The sequence below is a fragment of the Falco cherrug genome, chromosome Z, assembly GCF_023634085.1.
Source record: "Falco cherrug isolate bFalChe1 chromosome Z, bFalChe1.pri, whole genome shotgun sequence".
Lineage (NCBI taxonomy): Eukaryota > Metazoa > Chordata > Aves > Falconiformes > Falconidae > Falco > Falco cherrug.
The window spans coordinates 61,129,423-61,146,111 of record NC_073720.1 but is presented as its reverse complement, the minus strand read 5'-3'; the positions used below and the strand labels follow the sequence as shown (position 1 = coordinate 61,146,111).

The following is a 16,689-nucleotide window of genomic DNA, read 5'->3' as shown; positions in this document are numbered from 1 at the left end:
TTGCTGATTCTCTCTTCAATGTGACTTGACTGTCTGGTTGTTTTATGGCTAGATTTCTCAATATCCCTAAAACTTGTGTTCTAACAAGAGACTTCCTCTGTGATTCCAGGTAATTTTGCTCTCTTTCCTGGAAATCCTCCAGCTGTCCACATTCCGAAACAGCTTTGCTACTCTCACTGTCTTAAAGGATGGCAGAACCTAGCAGTTTCAGGTATTTTGCCTAGAACAATGTAATAGATATAATTGCTCATTTTTTGCAATACTACAAAAGAGTTACTATGCAGAAATCTTTAGTATTGAGTTCAAGTCAGTATTCACTGAAAAATTGCAAACAATTTTGTTTCACTGTTTGCAAGAAATTCTTCCAGTACAAAGCCTATGGTTTAAAGGGATTTCAGTTCTCAAAAGCAAGCTGTAAAAAGGCTAATTTCTTCAGAACGAGTTGGGTTGCATCCCATTCTTGCTGAGATTTGTACGCACAAGTTACACGAACTAGAGATACCTTTTTTCAAACTGGTTACATCTATAGGATTCATGCATACCTGCTTCTGGAAAATAGTTAGGAAACATCTAACAGAACTCAAGAGAAAGCAGCCCAAACCACATAAGAAATTATAGACTTCGTTTCTCATTGATGCAAACAGGTTGATGTGAATAGCTGTAACAGTGGGCATTAACAAAAAGTCTGATTTATTATTGCCCGATGAAGACAGATCAATTAATTCTGAGTATATTCAGGACTTCTAAAAAGGTACGTTACAGATAAGCAGGTAAATTACAGAAATGTTTGGAGACAGAGAAAATTTGTATCAGTAAGAACACTACCTGAAAATCCCAACAGTAGGGGCGGGTGGATATGTGGTGGGGGGATGGGTTTTGGTAGGTAGGGGCGGGCAGTTCGCCAATGAACTGAGCTTATTCTAAATAATGTATTAATTTTTTTCATACATTCCCTCTTTTAGAAGACAATACCTTTGGGCGATTTTTGCTGTTGCAAATTCTTAACATTATGACACAGTAGTTATCCTAAACCAAATAGGACCACTTCTGAATTTTGCAATTTTGAAAAACAGAATCCTTTTTGTATGTTATCATGTATACAACTCAGCACAAGTCAGATAACCTGTTAAATCTGAGCAATGTATTTCAGTGTCAGTATTAGTAAAGATGTGTAGAGAGATCTAGCACCTGTTATTTTACAACATGATGGACAGCTGGTACATCACATAGAGTTAGTTTAATCTCAAAAAGTAAAAGATTACTTTATTGGTAACCAAAATTAGTGGAACATGTTCTGTCCAGATGATTATACGGATTCCAAAGTAGGATGATCTTAAAAAGATGAAGGGGTGCTTTAAACTGGACCCATACCCCTTGGTGCCTGCTGCAGTTAGATGTTACATACTTCTAATCTTGAAACATCAGCTTTAAAATTACAGAGATTTACATAGGATGTGTATATATATTTATGCTTACAGCTAAGACTATTGAGTCCAACATCAAATAGCTTCAGGCACTGAGTGAAATTTATACAATCTTTGCAACTGATTAGGCTCAAGCTCCATCAGCATTTTGGGAAGCAAACCTGTAAAGCCTCTATTTCTGTTCAACATGTCATATGTAATTACAGCACATTATATGAGCATTATATTATTTTCTTAAAAGTGTTCATTCTAATTGCAGTTGAACTGTTATTTTGACTTTATTTTCTAAGGGTGTGTTTGTTAATTTAATTTACAAGAACAGCTTCCATTCCATTACTCTCAAATGCTTAAAAGAGAAATGAGATTAGTTCAAGTCAAAAAAGAATTCTAGAATTTCACAGCTGTTTTCTGCTAAGTCAGGGCAAGGTTCCTTACCTGAGAGAAGTGTTACTCATTCCCTTCCCACACCGTGCAATCACATGTTTATGTCTCTGAAGTTAGCATCTATCATCTTCTGTTTGGTGACTGTGAAATAGATTGCATCTTTCATCTGGAGTTCATCTCACTGCAAGTAATTGTAATTCCCAAAAGCTATTGATCTATCAACCTTCTCAAAGAAGGCATGCTTGTTTCTCTCTGTCTCTCTCTTAAATTTAAATTAGCTGGCTAAGACATTAATGACACTGACCACATTTCACAATAACATTATCTTTTATTAGAGATCTTATTTTACATATCCCCATAAGATATAAAACCTTCCAAGAGAAAGTATCAAAAAACCTTCAGTTGAAATCAGTTTGTTTCAGACAATATGAGGAAGTAAACCAAAGACATTTAAGATAAAGGAATGTAACAACAAATTCAGCACAACTCTGGTATGGAAAATAATCACAAGTTTTTAAAACTATTTCTTACCCAGCATTGCCTTTGAAACCATAGCAGAAGGTAAGAACGATTGGTTCTCTTAACCAGTAGTTACAAACCCAGCGGATACAAAAAAAGAAAATAATATGATTAAATTATAGATGGCCAATGCACAGAACTTAATTGAAATATCCATGTAAGAACTCATTAAAGAGCTCTTGGGGAAAAAAGCAAAAGCAAAAAAATCCAAATCCATTGACAGCCACATTCTGAACCAATTAAAGTAGAATTTATTATTAAAATTTGAGTGGAGTTTTGAAGTAAAGGATCCCAAATTGAAGGCTCTTCTGTTACACAAAAAATGTAAATTAAAGGAACAAAGATTAAATCTGCTGGTTAAAGAAGATTCAGGCATCATGACTGTACAGCTGATGATAAAAGAAAAGATCAAATGCTGTATGAAACATCTTTTGGAAGCAATTCCAACAGGCAAGATACTTTAAAACTTTATTGCATCAAAATTTTACTTTTCTGCCTAACAAAACTGAAATAAGATTTTGAACACTCTTATACAGTCACATAAAAGTCTCTGAAGCATTTTAACGCTGAAGATGCAACAAAATAATGTTGTAAGAAATTTCTGCTGGCAAGTCTACCAAGATTTGAGTTCCAGCAAAAAGTAGTATTTTCAAATACTACAGCTAAGGAAAGTTACAGTACATGTTTATTGCATGAAAACATCCATTTACTGGATCCAACTGATTCTTCCCTTTGTGGTTAGTGGTTCTTACATTCTTGATGTAACTTGCACGAGATCCTACTAAGTATTCCATTAATTACAAAACACACAGTAGATTGAATTAAGTAGCAAAATCTACACAATCTCAACAGAGATCCAACCTGTGACAACGCATGAAATCAAAGTTCCACTTTCATTTTGTTTTAAGATAGCCTGTAGCTACATGATACATAATTTGATACACTGTGGAACAACAACAATGAAATTAAATACGGTAGGCAATATTAGAGTTAGAAAATAGCACATTTTTTTACCAGTTATGATGCCTTTTCATGCATTAGTATTAGAGATAAGCAATGATGTATGGAAAAGTAAAATATAAGCAAGAGATAGAAGAAAGTTATGAAGATAAATGAAGACTAGGAAATGGGACCATATTCAAGTGCATGTTTATATATATTAACTGTAAACAGCAGCTCTACTCAGGGAAGTATTTTTCACACTTGAATGGCTTCAGCACTAAATATGAATTACTTAATATGTGAAAACAAAGCAAAAAGTAAGACTCCATTCTTCAGTCTGTAAAGACTGTAATATGAACACTGGCAATGTAAGTGAGGTTGCAAGTTTGAAAAATGTTTAAAATATAGGCACATGATTCTGAATTAACAGGTCACCACAGTCTGTGACATGCAAGCACATGTTTTGATGGGTTTGCAGACTACGTCTTGCTTACTATCAACTCTCTGCATCAAGTTGCAATTTCCTTGAAAGCAGGTGAATTTAGATTGTACAGTAATTCTTTTTTTGTCTATGTTTCATGTTATGACATCATTTTAATACATTCAAATAGTCAAAATGTTCAGAATAAGATAGCACAAACTTGGTGCAGGAGGAAACAGATCAGAGTGTGGCCAGCATTGTCAAATAGGAGATACACAGCTTAAGTATTATATAAACTACCTTTCCCCCAAAAACATTAACATAGACACCAAAATTGTAACAAGACTTATCAAAAAAATAAGGCACATTAATCTTGATATGGTAATCTTGAAATAGAAAACTCATTTCAGAGAACATCGGTATCTAAATGAGTTTTATAAAAAATCTTGTGTTCATGATGATTATGGACACTTCTCATCAGACATGATAATGGAATAATTGCACATATCCCAGTGTGTCAAGTAACAAAATGGGCGTTTTATTAAACATTTCCATTGCAAAATTATTTTGTAGGTTCATGTTTTCCTATGTACATAACTCAGGTGAATGGTAGAAGTATTAAAATCTACCATCACTTATCACAAGTACTGCAGGCTTTCATTTTACCACAATTAATAATCCCCTTTGTGTTGAATAAATTGAAATTAATTGTGGAATAAATTGAGATTATTGTCATTTATATAAATGATTGTAAATATTTGGACATTAGCTACTTACACAAGAACATTTCATTCCATTTTATTTCCAAGCTGCATCAGGACTTTCTATACTGAATAATTTGTAAATAAATTCATCAAGGATCAGCAAAGAAGGCTGTTTAAAATCCAATCCCCTCTTTATGAAAATTAAAACACCAGAAACGTCATTAGTTAGCATTTAACCTGAGATTTAAGCTGTTGAGAGGTTAACATCCTTAGAAATTTCTTAACTTGTTGCATTAACTTATATTGATGTTGCTACTTTATGGAAAGAAAAAAACCCCAACCAAAACCAAAAAAAAGTTGCTTGCAACATGGCTTTTCACTGTGTTGTCAAAAAATTATAGAATGCGTGTTTTTCTCACAGTATCCAGAAGCTGGAATAATAATAATGTGCTTCTTATTGCACGTGAAACTTAAGAGGACATATAATTGCAGATTCCTCTTCTATCTGAGTATTAAAGCCAGATTTCATCTTAGCCGAATCCGGAACGTATTAATCTCCATAGAACTCATATTTATTTCACTTGTATTTCTGGCATCTGGAGGTGAATGCATCAAAGATAAAGATGCAGGTGTAAGACTTTCCACTCTGAATTTGTTGAAGAGTTTATGCACCTTTATCTAGGGGAAAAAAAAAATAAATTAGAAAATACAGTATATACCTTTTAACATTGACTTCAACCTGATCTCTAACAATGATCCAAACGATACATCTCCTTATAGGTCATTGGCGCAGCCATTCTTACATCAAAGATCACAAATATTTCTAAGTACCACATCTCAGATGCTATATACTAAATTAGATCTTTTTGGGCTGTGTTCACTTGCCATGTTTCAAAGCAAATAAATTAAATAGACATACTAAAAACCTGATCAGAAATATTTGGACTAAAACTCTTCCTGTTTCTAAACAAAACCATACTTACTCTTCTGCTTAAGAAAAATCCCATCCCAAAACTATTTCAAAATTTGATGACAAAATTTCTACAGATTCATAACAATCTACTCCATCTGTACTCCTCAGAATGAAGTGATATAATTTGTATTTGAACATTTTATGTATCACATTAATTCTATAGCAATTGCAGAATGCTCAGGTATTTGCAACGGTGCAGGTCATGTAAGTGATCATGGGGAGACAAAGGACATACTCTAATAAGCAACAGTTTTCAAATAACAGTCACATAATTTGTGAATATGTTAATAATATTCAATACATTTCAGAGTATGTAATTTGACTCTTTTTACTTAGTAAAGTTCTAAAACGCTATTAAAAAATTGAGAAATAGTGATCCATGTTATATGAAAACAACATTTACAGGAAGTTAATGAGATTAAAACTGACCTAGAAGTTTACTTGTTGATGCTTACACGGTCATTCCCACACACCAGCAGATCCATATCTTTATCAAATGGAAAGCAGCTTTCAAGGTAAACTTAACTATTATCCTGAAAGTGTAACTCTTGATAAATAACTACCTAGACTTCACCTATAATTTGACTTAAATATGAGTTTCTGTGATACTTGTCAGGTAAGCTACCCATAAAATGTCAGTATACCTTTCCCTGAGTAGTGGAACAGAGCAGACCCATGTCTCTGTTTGAAAATCTACAGTCAAATCCCTTTCTGTGAAGAATCAGAGCAGCTTCATCAGATGGCTCATTATCTACCTAAAAATAAACAAAATAAAAGATTACTCAGAAAGTAGTGAAGCTAGAAAGATATTTTAGGATCTCATAAAATTACCATTACCATTGCCAGTGAATGGAGCCACTTATGCCTTAAATAATGTTCAGCCTATATTGAACAGTCATGTTTCTTTCAATGTTTGTAACACCAAACAAAGAACTAAAGAGCAGAGAGTTCAAATATAAAATACTACAGAATGTAAATGTAAGTTGTTAAGCAAGGAGTTCAAGGCTCAATAGATGCACCTGTGCACACTCAAAGTGTAGCTATCATAGTTGTATTAATTGGCTTCCCAGAAAAATTACAGGGCAAAAGCAAGATAAAACTAGAAATCATATGCTAATTAAAATAGCTAGTTTTAAATAGTCATTGTTACTCTGTTCTTTCAAGCTTCTACTTTGCAGAGCTGCCCTCTACAATCTAACTCAGCTTAAGGTGTACACAAAACCATACACTAGAACACAAATATCAAATAAGGTTTTTTTACATTTATAGATAAGACTTACAGTGCTTTTGAGCCTCGACAGGCATCAAAGAGTAACCCACAAACTCAGCTTCATAGTTTGGACCAAATCATGGAAATCACTTAGGATGAATGTCACAAGGATAGCATACAAATGCAAATCAGGAACTTCTTTTGATATATACTTCAGAAAACAAAGTCTTAGCTTAGAACTGGCTGGGAAACTTCGATTTACACACAAAATATTTTTTTGTTTGTTTTACGGCAAGCTGTAGAAAACCACTCTTGTACACCAAGAGTAACACAGCAAGCAAGCTACCTTCATACCACAGGAGTGGTACGTGACAAGATACCCTTCATGCTGCAAGCTGCTGTTACCACTACACTCACATTAGTCACTTATTTTCTGTGATGCATTACTTTATGTATTTATTGTCTGCTGTTTTACATTCTTCAGCTCTTCACTTTATTACATATATTATAAAGGCATAAAAAAGCCCGTTCTATAAACAATCATGCCAGCTCCTTGGCCTATTTTTCTCTAATTTATTTCTGTTTGCTTGTTTTTGTACTGGTGCTTTCTCCCAAAATTCTCAGCCATGAGCAGGTTCATTTCTGGCCCAAAGAGTGCTGGTGAATGCAGTTATACCCAATTGGCAGCCAGTCACAAGTGGTGTTCCCCAGGGCTCAGTACTGGGGCCAGGCCTGTTTAGCATCTTTACTGATGATCTGGACAAGGGCATCAAGTGCACCCTCAGTAAGTTTGCAGATGACACCAAGTTGGGTGGGAGTGCTGACCTGCCTGAGGGCAGGAGGCTCTGCAGAGGGACCTGGGCAGGCTGGAGCGATGGGCCCAGGCCAGTTGTATGAGGTTCAGCAGGGCTCAGTGCCGGGTCCTGCCCTTGGGTCACACCAGCCCCACGCAGCGCTACAGGCTGGGGCAGAGCGGCTGGAAAGGGCCTGGTGGGAAAGGGCCTGGGGGTGCTGGGTGACGGCCGGCTGGGCAGGAGCCAGCAGTGTGCCCAGGGGGCCCAGGCGGCCAGCAGCACCCTGGCCTGTGTGCCCAGCAGTGTGGCCAGCAGGACCAGGGCAGTGACCGTCCCCCTGCCCTGGGCACTGGTGAGGCCGCCCCTCGAACCCTGTGTTCAGGTCTGGGCCCCTCACTGCAAGGGGGACATTGAGGGGCTGGAGCGTGTCCAGAGACGGGCAGCGGGGCTGGGGAAGGGGCTGGGGCACAGGTCTGATGAGGAGTGGCTGAGGGGACTGGGGGTGTTTAGCCTGGAGAAAAGGAGGCTGAGGGGAGACCTTACCACTCTCTACAACTCCCTGACAGGAGGCTGTAGTGAGGTAGGGGTTGGTCTCTTCTCCCAGATAACAAGCAATAGGATAAAAGGCCTCAAGTTACACAAGGGGAAGTTTAGATTCGATATTACGAAAAAATTTCATTGCTGAAAGGATGGTCAAGCATTGGAACAGGCTGCCTAGACAGGTGGTGGAATCATCATCCCTGGAGGTATTTAAAAAATATGTAGATGTGGTCCATAGAGGCATGGTTTAGTGGTGAACTTGGCAGTCCTAGGTTAATGGTTGGACTTAATGATCTTAAAGGTCTTTTCCAACCTAAATGATTGTATGATTCTATGATTCACTAATTATCTATTGCCTTGGAGAAACCTATGCCAACAAACATTAAGCTCTTTATGATGTTAAAGCTTTAAGCTGTTGAAGGTGTAACAAACAAGAGAGACCTCAATCTAACAGGCTTCAGACCCAAACCAATTTTCTCCCAATAAAGATGATCTTGGAACAGCTTGAACCAGCTTCTTTGAAACCCAGCATGACACAGCTTCATAGTGCAACAAATTCATAGTATTAAATACTTGCTGAGAAAATAAAAAATGGTGAACTGATAATATTAGTGTTTCTTAACTAAATTTCTAGTTTAAAGTAATAAAAATTTACCAATGGTATTTGCAATTGAAATTAGATACTTTGTAGTAAAATACTGACAGGCAAACACTGCATAGTTTACAAATCATGAATAAAACAGTTTGAGAAGAGTTTAATGAACATTTGCTTATAACCACCTAATATCAGGTTTTTCAAACGAATGGTGTCAACAGTCAGCATATTCAAGTATGCAGTACTTAATATCATTGATGGCTTTTTATCCTGTTTATTGGAACAGTAGCACCTCTTTCTACATTAAGTAAGGTAATAATGATTATGTGATAAAATTACTTTCTGTCTCCAACTATGAAATACCTGACTTGGTTTTCACTTTCACTGATTGATGTGACAGTGTTGCACTTAAAAGCAGACATTTTTATGCACACAAAATAATACTCTGCCTAAACACCAGATTAGTGAAATACTAAAATTCATACTGCAAAAGCCTGACTTCCTATGGGGTAAACTGATGTTAAAAATTACAAGCCAGTAATGGGTATCAACACTTTCTCTATTACACTGGAATTACCTTGTTATAATCTGCATAATGCATCTATGCATTTCAAATGATGACATAAATATTTAGTTTCTTAAGTTTTTAAAATTAAATATTATCTTTGTTAAGAATCAAAAGATTTAACAAAGCAAGGTAATAAGCAATTAATGACATCTTCAGGAAAAGAGCTTTGATAAGTATAAACATCTCCGATACAGCAGTCAAACTTTTAGAATTCCCAGGGCTTTAACATGCATATAGCATCCATGTGTAATAAATTAAGCTATTCTAACCTATTATCAAAGCAGGTGTAAGAATGAGTAAAGTTGCCACAGTCTCCAAATCTACTTTAACTTACCTATTCTTACATCATCTCTAAGTAAACTAGATTAAGTGTATGCAAGCCTAAGGAATGCCTGAGCAAGGAAGAGCCCAATTTACATCAAATACACCTTCTGTAAGTGACCATGATAACTGCATGAAAACCTGTGACAGATTTCTCTATTTTCAACAAACAACAACATCCTTAATCCTGTAACACTTCACAGCATTGTTGTATGACAAAAATTCCCTTACTACTAACAAATCTCTGACTGCCTTTCTTGGAAGGGCTACAAAGTCTAATTTGATTTTTATCTCAGAGAGATAAAATGAGGTTCTTGCATGAGGCTTTGAGATGGAAAAAAATTTTTGCTAGGCATTCACATAGTTGTATCCCAGGGCAACATTGCTAAAATTTAAATGAGAAAGAAAAACCATTTAAACACTTTTTAATCCGATTACTATAATCTAACAAACATGCATTGAAAAGTTCAAGCAACATGACAGAAATATGTATTTACATTTAGTACAAAGGGACAAATATACTCAGTTTTAAAATCTTGAGGTCCAGTCTATTTACAGTAGATAAAATCTGTGTCAATGTAAAAACTGGACCTTTATTAAAAATGTCTTTAGTTTCATATTCCTAAGGCAGTGGACTCTTCCATGACAAGATCACATATCTTACAACACTAGCAATATTCTTCCCACCAAGAGGAGCAGAGTTTAAAGTGAAACTAGGAATTCCCTTAAGTTTTTTCTCATTTATACTTTAATCCATCTTCATGCATTCTGATTTCTACTTTAAATCTTAATAATACTTTATTTTAAATTGGTACCCTTTTATGTGAAATTGTAATGATATAATTTCTTGAAAATCAACTTCAACAGCTAAAGCAATGGAGTAGTAGTCTACGTTTCTGCGAAAATTTGCATTGTGTCAGCCCGAAATATGACACTTGTCATTCACATTCATGGAAGACAGAGAAAGGAAGCAGAAACCGAGGGGAGATTTTTAAAAGGCCATTTTGGCATGCAAGCAATTATTTGCAAGGCATAGCACTGCTTCTGCTGTAGGGAAGAAATGTTCTGTATCTATAACAATGGTGCTCCTATCCTACGACTATTGATAACTTTCACTTTGAAGCATAAAGTAATGCTGCAAGCTCAAGAGCTGTCAATCAAGTAATTATTGAAATACACAGTTGGGGATGGGGAAGAGATCATAGCCTCAAACAATCTTATATCAACTGAGCCAGCAGGACTGGTATAGCCCAAATAAAATCATACAATTCACCTATGAGTAGTAATGTTGAACTCAAAAAAGCAGACACAGAGCCAGCCTTTCATTTCACAGGTGTCATGGGCATATTATACAAAGGGACATTTAGGCCTTGAAAAGGGAGAGGGGACATGTTCATGAAGGTCTGCCACTAAACCTGACATGCTGAAGCAAACAAGTGCTGCTGAGCTGCCTGAGGCAAATGAAAAGATTTTACAGTGATGCGTGGAACATACAATGCTCATGAAGACTTACTTAATTCAGTACAAAGCTTACTCCTAACTCTTCAAAGGCACAAGACCCACAAAAATCAAGAGTTATTACATTTTGAAATTCAAAGTAAGAAATAGTCATGGCTGAAGGAATATATGTGCCATTGAACTACTAACAGAAAATAAAAGTAAACTAATTCTTCTAAGTTTTAAAATAATGATGAAGACTAAAAATGAATAACTATGATAAACTGAATATAATCTGAGGTTATCATAGATGTGCAGTTCTACTTCAGCCACCACAGAGACTAAGGGAGAAGAGACAACTGTAGTTTTTAAGTATGTAAGCATGGCAGAATTAAAAAGGGATTTAATCTATGGTAACAGCACTGATGAGTGATACTGCAATGGAGCATAAAGTAAATATACCCGCATTTTAAAAGGTGTTGAAAACCTGAAAAGAATTTGCACAAGAACTGGTGGAAGAAGGATGCACAAACAGTTCTACTTCTATAGTTTATTAAAAAGAAATTTGAAATATGATGGTTACAGTTGTGTAAGTTATTGAGTACAGAACAGATTTTTTGTTTGAGGTGGGGTTTTTTGGTTGTTTTGTGGGTTTTTTTGTTTGGTTTTTTTTTTTTGTAAACCTACCAGAGAACAATTTCCCAGGAACCAAGAATTGTAAATTGATGTTAGAATAATTACAATAGGTCTTGTATTTAAGCCTTAAAATATTTTAACAATTTATTCCTATGGATGTTAAGATGTGGTAGTTTTTCTTTAAATCTTCCAAATAGAATCAGATGGATTTAAAACTATAGACTTTATTAAAAACACAAGTTACTGTACTCAGAACAAAGCCTAATGACCTTAAATTTCATTCTTAATAAAAAAGAGGCCAAAGTATATGAACCTTTCTGCTCTTAAACTTTGGGAAAACGTTGAAATATGCCCCCTCCAGAGACAGAATATGCACTATGCATATTAGTATTTTGTGAAAAAGCAATTCCCATACTTCACATTTTTCAGACACAAATTTCTAGCGCTTACAGAATTAACAAGAACTAGTCATCACACCGCAATTTATGGTATCATATTAAAAAACCCCCGCAAATTACTTTCTTAGAATAAAATACTTGTTTAGACTATAATAATAAGCTATATCATAATTTATATCATATATATAATAATTCATATATATATAATATAAGCTATATCATAAAAGCAGTGGTTTGGCCTTACCTTTGATTGGATTGTCCTCAGGTTGACTATATGCATGTCACAAGGCATGGATGACGTGAGTGGAGAAAAAGTATTTAGCATTTCTGGGACACCTGAATCTGCATATGTTGTCATTGGAATTACAGGATGATTTAAGAAAGAAGAAGTCATATGGCTAAGAAGCGAAGGGAAACTGACTGATGCCTTCTCTTCGTTCTGCAAAATGCAAAAAACATTTGTAAAATCAAGTTAATACACCATGATGTCTAAATTTTGAAACCCACTTTATATATGATTCCATTAATTTAATAGAAAATTATAATTTACAGAATGTCCATTTAATTACTTTTGGAAACCTCTGATCATCCACTAATTCTCTTCTATTACTAGGTATACTACCTATTTTTATGAATCATTAGTACATCTTCCAAAATTATCATTAGATGACACCTCATTTTACAACATCCCTCAGTTTTCTGTGTTGGCCCTTGACATGTAAACAATGCAGTTTAGAGAAACTAGCTACTACTTTAGCAAGTTACTCCTACATTCAGTACCTACTTGAATACTGACAGCCAGCTAGTCTTTTGCAGTCTTCCTTTTCTGCATAATTTTTCTGTCCTGTATTTTTTTTCTATTTTCTTCAGATTCATTTAACTTCGATTCTACAACCCTCTTTCTCTTAATATCTAGTTTCTTAAAACTGTTAGCTGGAAGAATCTGCAACAAGCATCTTTGGCTTGGTCCGCAATGCAAACAATTTCTTTCAGCAGTTTTATTTCAACATCATGCCAGCAAGAACTGAATGGACTCTCTCCCAAGATTCTGCAAATTTTGTACCTTTCCAGGTTTTCATTTGCAGCTTTTACATGGCTGCAGAAGCTGCATTACAAACCCAAGATGACCAAGTCCTACATATTTACAACAGCTAGTTAAAGCTCTATAGAAGCCAGAAAAGAAAATAAAGGAACTTTATCAAAAGGCAATTTCTGTTTTATAACATCAGCTTGTTTATAGTTAAATAAGTGACTTTCAGTGAAAACTTTGCAGAAAGTTTACCGAAAACATAGTATCTTAAGCACCAATATCTTAAATTTGCATTTTACAATAGGCTTAAAATATGGAACTAAAAAATAAATGGGAGACACTTAAAGCAAAGGGGAGGATTATTTATCAGCTTATAATGGACAACCACAACAGTAATTCCTGTTTTGGGGTGTGTATCTCATGTATGCATAGTTATTTATACCTATGCAGTAGTATTAAATACATCTGACAGTGTAGCAATTGAAAATATGCCAGAGTTGAATTGATGCAAGATGATAATTTCTGGTTTATTCTTGGTGCTTTTCTTAGTAATGACTGTTTGCCTCTTTGGTAGCTACTAAGCACTGAGGCTAGTTTTTTTTATAGATTATTATGACTCCCAGTTTACTTTCCAAAAATGGTAGTTGTTGATAGTTGTAGAGGATTGCTCCTCCATGCGCCCCACTACGCTTCTTTAGATTGAATTCCATCTGCCACTTCACTGCATGCTTAATCTGTCTTAAGTCCTCCAGTTCCTAAGTTTGCCTTCATTTATTTTTAATTATTATTATTGTTATCTTGAATAGTTCAGCATCACCGGCAATCTTCCTTGTCAGGATTTTCTTCTTTTCCAGTTAAAGTATGAGCAAGCTTTCTCTTACAATTAAAGCTAAAAGTCTTCAGTTCAAGTGACTGTACGCACACTCTGCCCACAAGGAAAATGTGCATATACATGTTCTTTCAAAGAAGAATTCACTGTTTCACCTTAAAAAGGAACACCATTAACTCCATTGCCACAGATGTGCTAAAGTCAGTCAAAATGTTTTATTATCAATTCTCTTCTTATTCAGTCATTTTTCTTTTTAAAGTTCACTGCTTGCATCTGAGAACTTAAAAAAGGTGTCCTAGAATATCTTACAAACTACACATGAATCTCTCAAATAATTTATTCATCCTATTATATATTTAAAAGGTATCAAAAAACCCTTGCAACTGCTTCATAGTTCTAGGCATGTTACCTGAGAAGTAACAGAAGACAGAACTACAGTCCAGCAACAACAGTTACTTGAGATCAGTTTTTCACATGCACTTTTAAATAACAGGCATTCACACTCAAAGCATCTGAGATTAGCAATTTTGACTAGCGCATTCACGTTCATCCATTTTCTTCTCTACTTTCAACCACTGCCTAACATGCACCATAAACATGTGCAGAAAGAAGTGCACGCCTCATAGCCAACACAGTTCCCCTCAACTCCAGATTACTCAGATTTAAGGAACTCCAAGGAGCTGGAAAGAGGAAGAAAGGTGAGCCTTCAGAAACAACTATTTTTTTAAAAAAACTTTCCTCTACATGGTAATTCTCACCGTAGGACATCCCAACCCATTACTTGGAGAAGGGATGCAGTTTGCTACGAGATGAGTGACTGAAAAATAACATTTGGAAGAACAGTTACTCTATATGCACAATCACTGTGTGGGTGGTTTTCAGCAGTACCCTGCTGCTGGTAAGTCAGAAGATGCAGTCCCACAGTCTCCATCTAATTAAAGTACTACTCTCTCAAAAGTGGCATTATATCCTCAACTTCAGTGACAGTGTTTAGGACTCAGTGTGAATGGAGCTCCACTGGCAGCCTCACAAACACGATGTACTGGCAAGATTCTGATGAATGCCACTGATAAAGCTGAGCGCCGGCTTAATAAGCTTCAATCAGAGCAAATACTGACTTTTTAAACTACCTTACAGAACATTCGTATACAGTTATCCAATTGGAAACTATGTTGAAATACCACCCTAGTGACTGTGCAATAGATGTAAACAAATCCTCATATAGGATCTTTCCTTGTCACCAAAAGTAAGGTGCATAATTCTAAACTAATTTTGAGGAAAAACAAACCGATCAGCCGCACTCCAGTAGGACCTTAGGTTACCATTTGCAACAAGCTGCAAGAATGGCCTCATCTATAAAAAGTGCTCTTAAATCAGAAATTAGCTATTTTATCAATAGAAGATGGAAAAGATGAAGAAAAGACTCAAGGGGTTTTCTTTTAAGAGTTTAAATTGAGGAACCAAGCTCCCTAATTAGAGGCAAAAAATAGTCATTAGACTCTTCAGAAATCATTCAGTAATTGAATGGACGAAAGAAATGGAAAATACTGTACAGAAGAAAGTACAGCTGAAGCAGTTGATAATTGGACTTCAACTGAGCTAACAGAAACTAGCTTTTCAACACAGGCAAGTAGTCTAAAATCTCCCATGTGAAACTAAGAAAACTGTGGCAGACAGAATATCAAACCATAAATCTTCACTATTTACTCTTCTTCTAGACTGTTATCTGCTATGAAAAACTCTAATTGGGAAAGAACTCTAATTGTAACTCCAGAACCCCACTAGCACACAACTATCTGATCTAACATGTTGAAACATGGATGCTGACTTCAGATGTCAGTACACTGCAACAGAATCTGGAAACAGAATTCTAGCCCTGCTAAATGAAGGGATGCAGATCAAAACAGTCTGATACCAAACCATCTGGATTATTCCTGGAAAGAAAAATTCTGTCACTTTCACATAATCACAGAATGGTTGGGGCTGGAAGGGACCTCTGGAGACCATCTAGCCCAAGCCCCTGCTAAAAGAGGTTCACCCAGAGCAGGATGCAAAGGACCATGTCCAGGCAGATTTACAATGTCTCCAGAGATGGAGATTCCACAACCTCTCTGGGCAGCCTGTTCCAGGGCTCTGGCACCCTCAAGATAAAGTTTTTCCTCACATTCAGAAGGAACTTCTTGTGTTGCAGTTTGTGCCCGTTGCCCCTTGTCCTGTCGCTGGGCTCCACTGAAAAGAGCCTGGCCCCGTCCCCCTGACGCCCACCCTTAAGGTGTTTGTGTGCATTGGTAAGATCCCCTCTCAGTCTGCTCTGCTCCAGGCCAAACAGCCCCAGCTCCCTCAGCCTCTCCTCATCAGGGAGATGCTCCAGTCCCCTCATCACCTTCGTAGCCCTCCGCTGGGCCCTCTCCAGTAGTTCCCTGTCTCTCCTGAACTGGGGAGCCCAGCACTGGGCACAGCACTCCAGATGTGCCCCACCAGGGCAGAGCAGAGGGGGAGGATCACCTCCCTCGGCCTGCTGGCCACGCTTCTCCTGATGCCCCCCAGGATCCCACCGGCCTTCGTGGCCACCAGGGCACACTGCTGGCCCACGGGCACCTTGCTGCCCACCAGCACTCCCAGGTCCTTCTCCGCAGAGCTGCCTTCCAGCAGGTCACCCCAGCCTGTGCTGGTGCCTGGGGCTGTCCCTCCCCAGGGGCAGGACCCTGCACTTGCCTTTGTTGAGCTCCGTGAGGTCCCTCTGCCCCAGCTCTCCTGACCAGGTCTCCCTGAATGGCAGCGCAGCCTCTGGTGCATCAGCCGCTCCTCCCGGTTCTGCACCATCAGCAACGTGCTGAGGGGACACCCTGCCCCTTCACCCAGGTCACTGGTGAACAAGCTGAACAGGACTGGGCCCAGCACTGACCCCTGGGGAGCACCGTGAGCCACAGGCCTCCAGCCAGGCTCTGCAGCGCTGATCACAAC

General features: G+C 37.2%; 1 protein-coding gene across 2 annotated transcripts in view; it reads right to left on the bottom strand.

Annotated features, from left to right (window-relative positions):
* Positions 1-2,116: 2,116 nt before the first annotated feature.
* MAN2A1 (mannosidase alpha class 2A member 1) overlaps positions 2,117-16,689 on the bottom strand; it is a 127,838-nt gene continuing 113,265 nt past the window's right edge. For both annotated transcript variants that reach the window (XM_055698392.1, XM_055698393.1), the window contains exons 20-22: positions 12,111-12,305; positions 6,012-6,122; positions 2,117-5,072 (exon numbers count right to left, since the gene is read on the bottom strand). In XM_055698392.1, the coding sequence (XP_055554367.1) occupies positions 4,920-5,072; positions 6,012-6,122; positions 12,111-12,305 (459 nt within the window). In that variant the 3' untranslated portion in view covers positions 2,117-4,919. The remainder of the gene's footprint in view (positions 5,073-6,011; positions 6,123-12,110; positions 12,306-16,689) is intronic.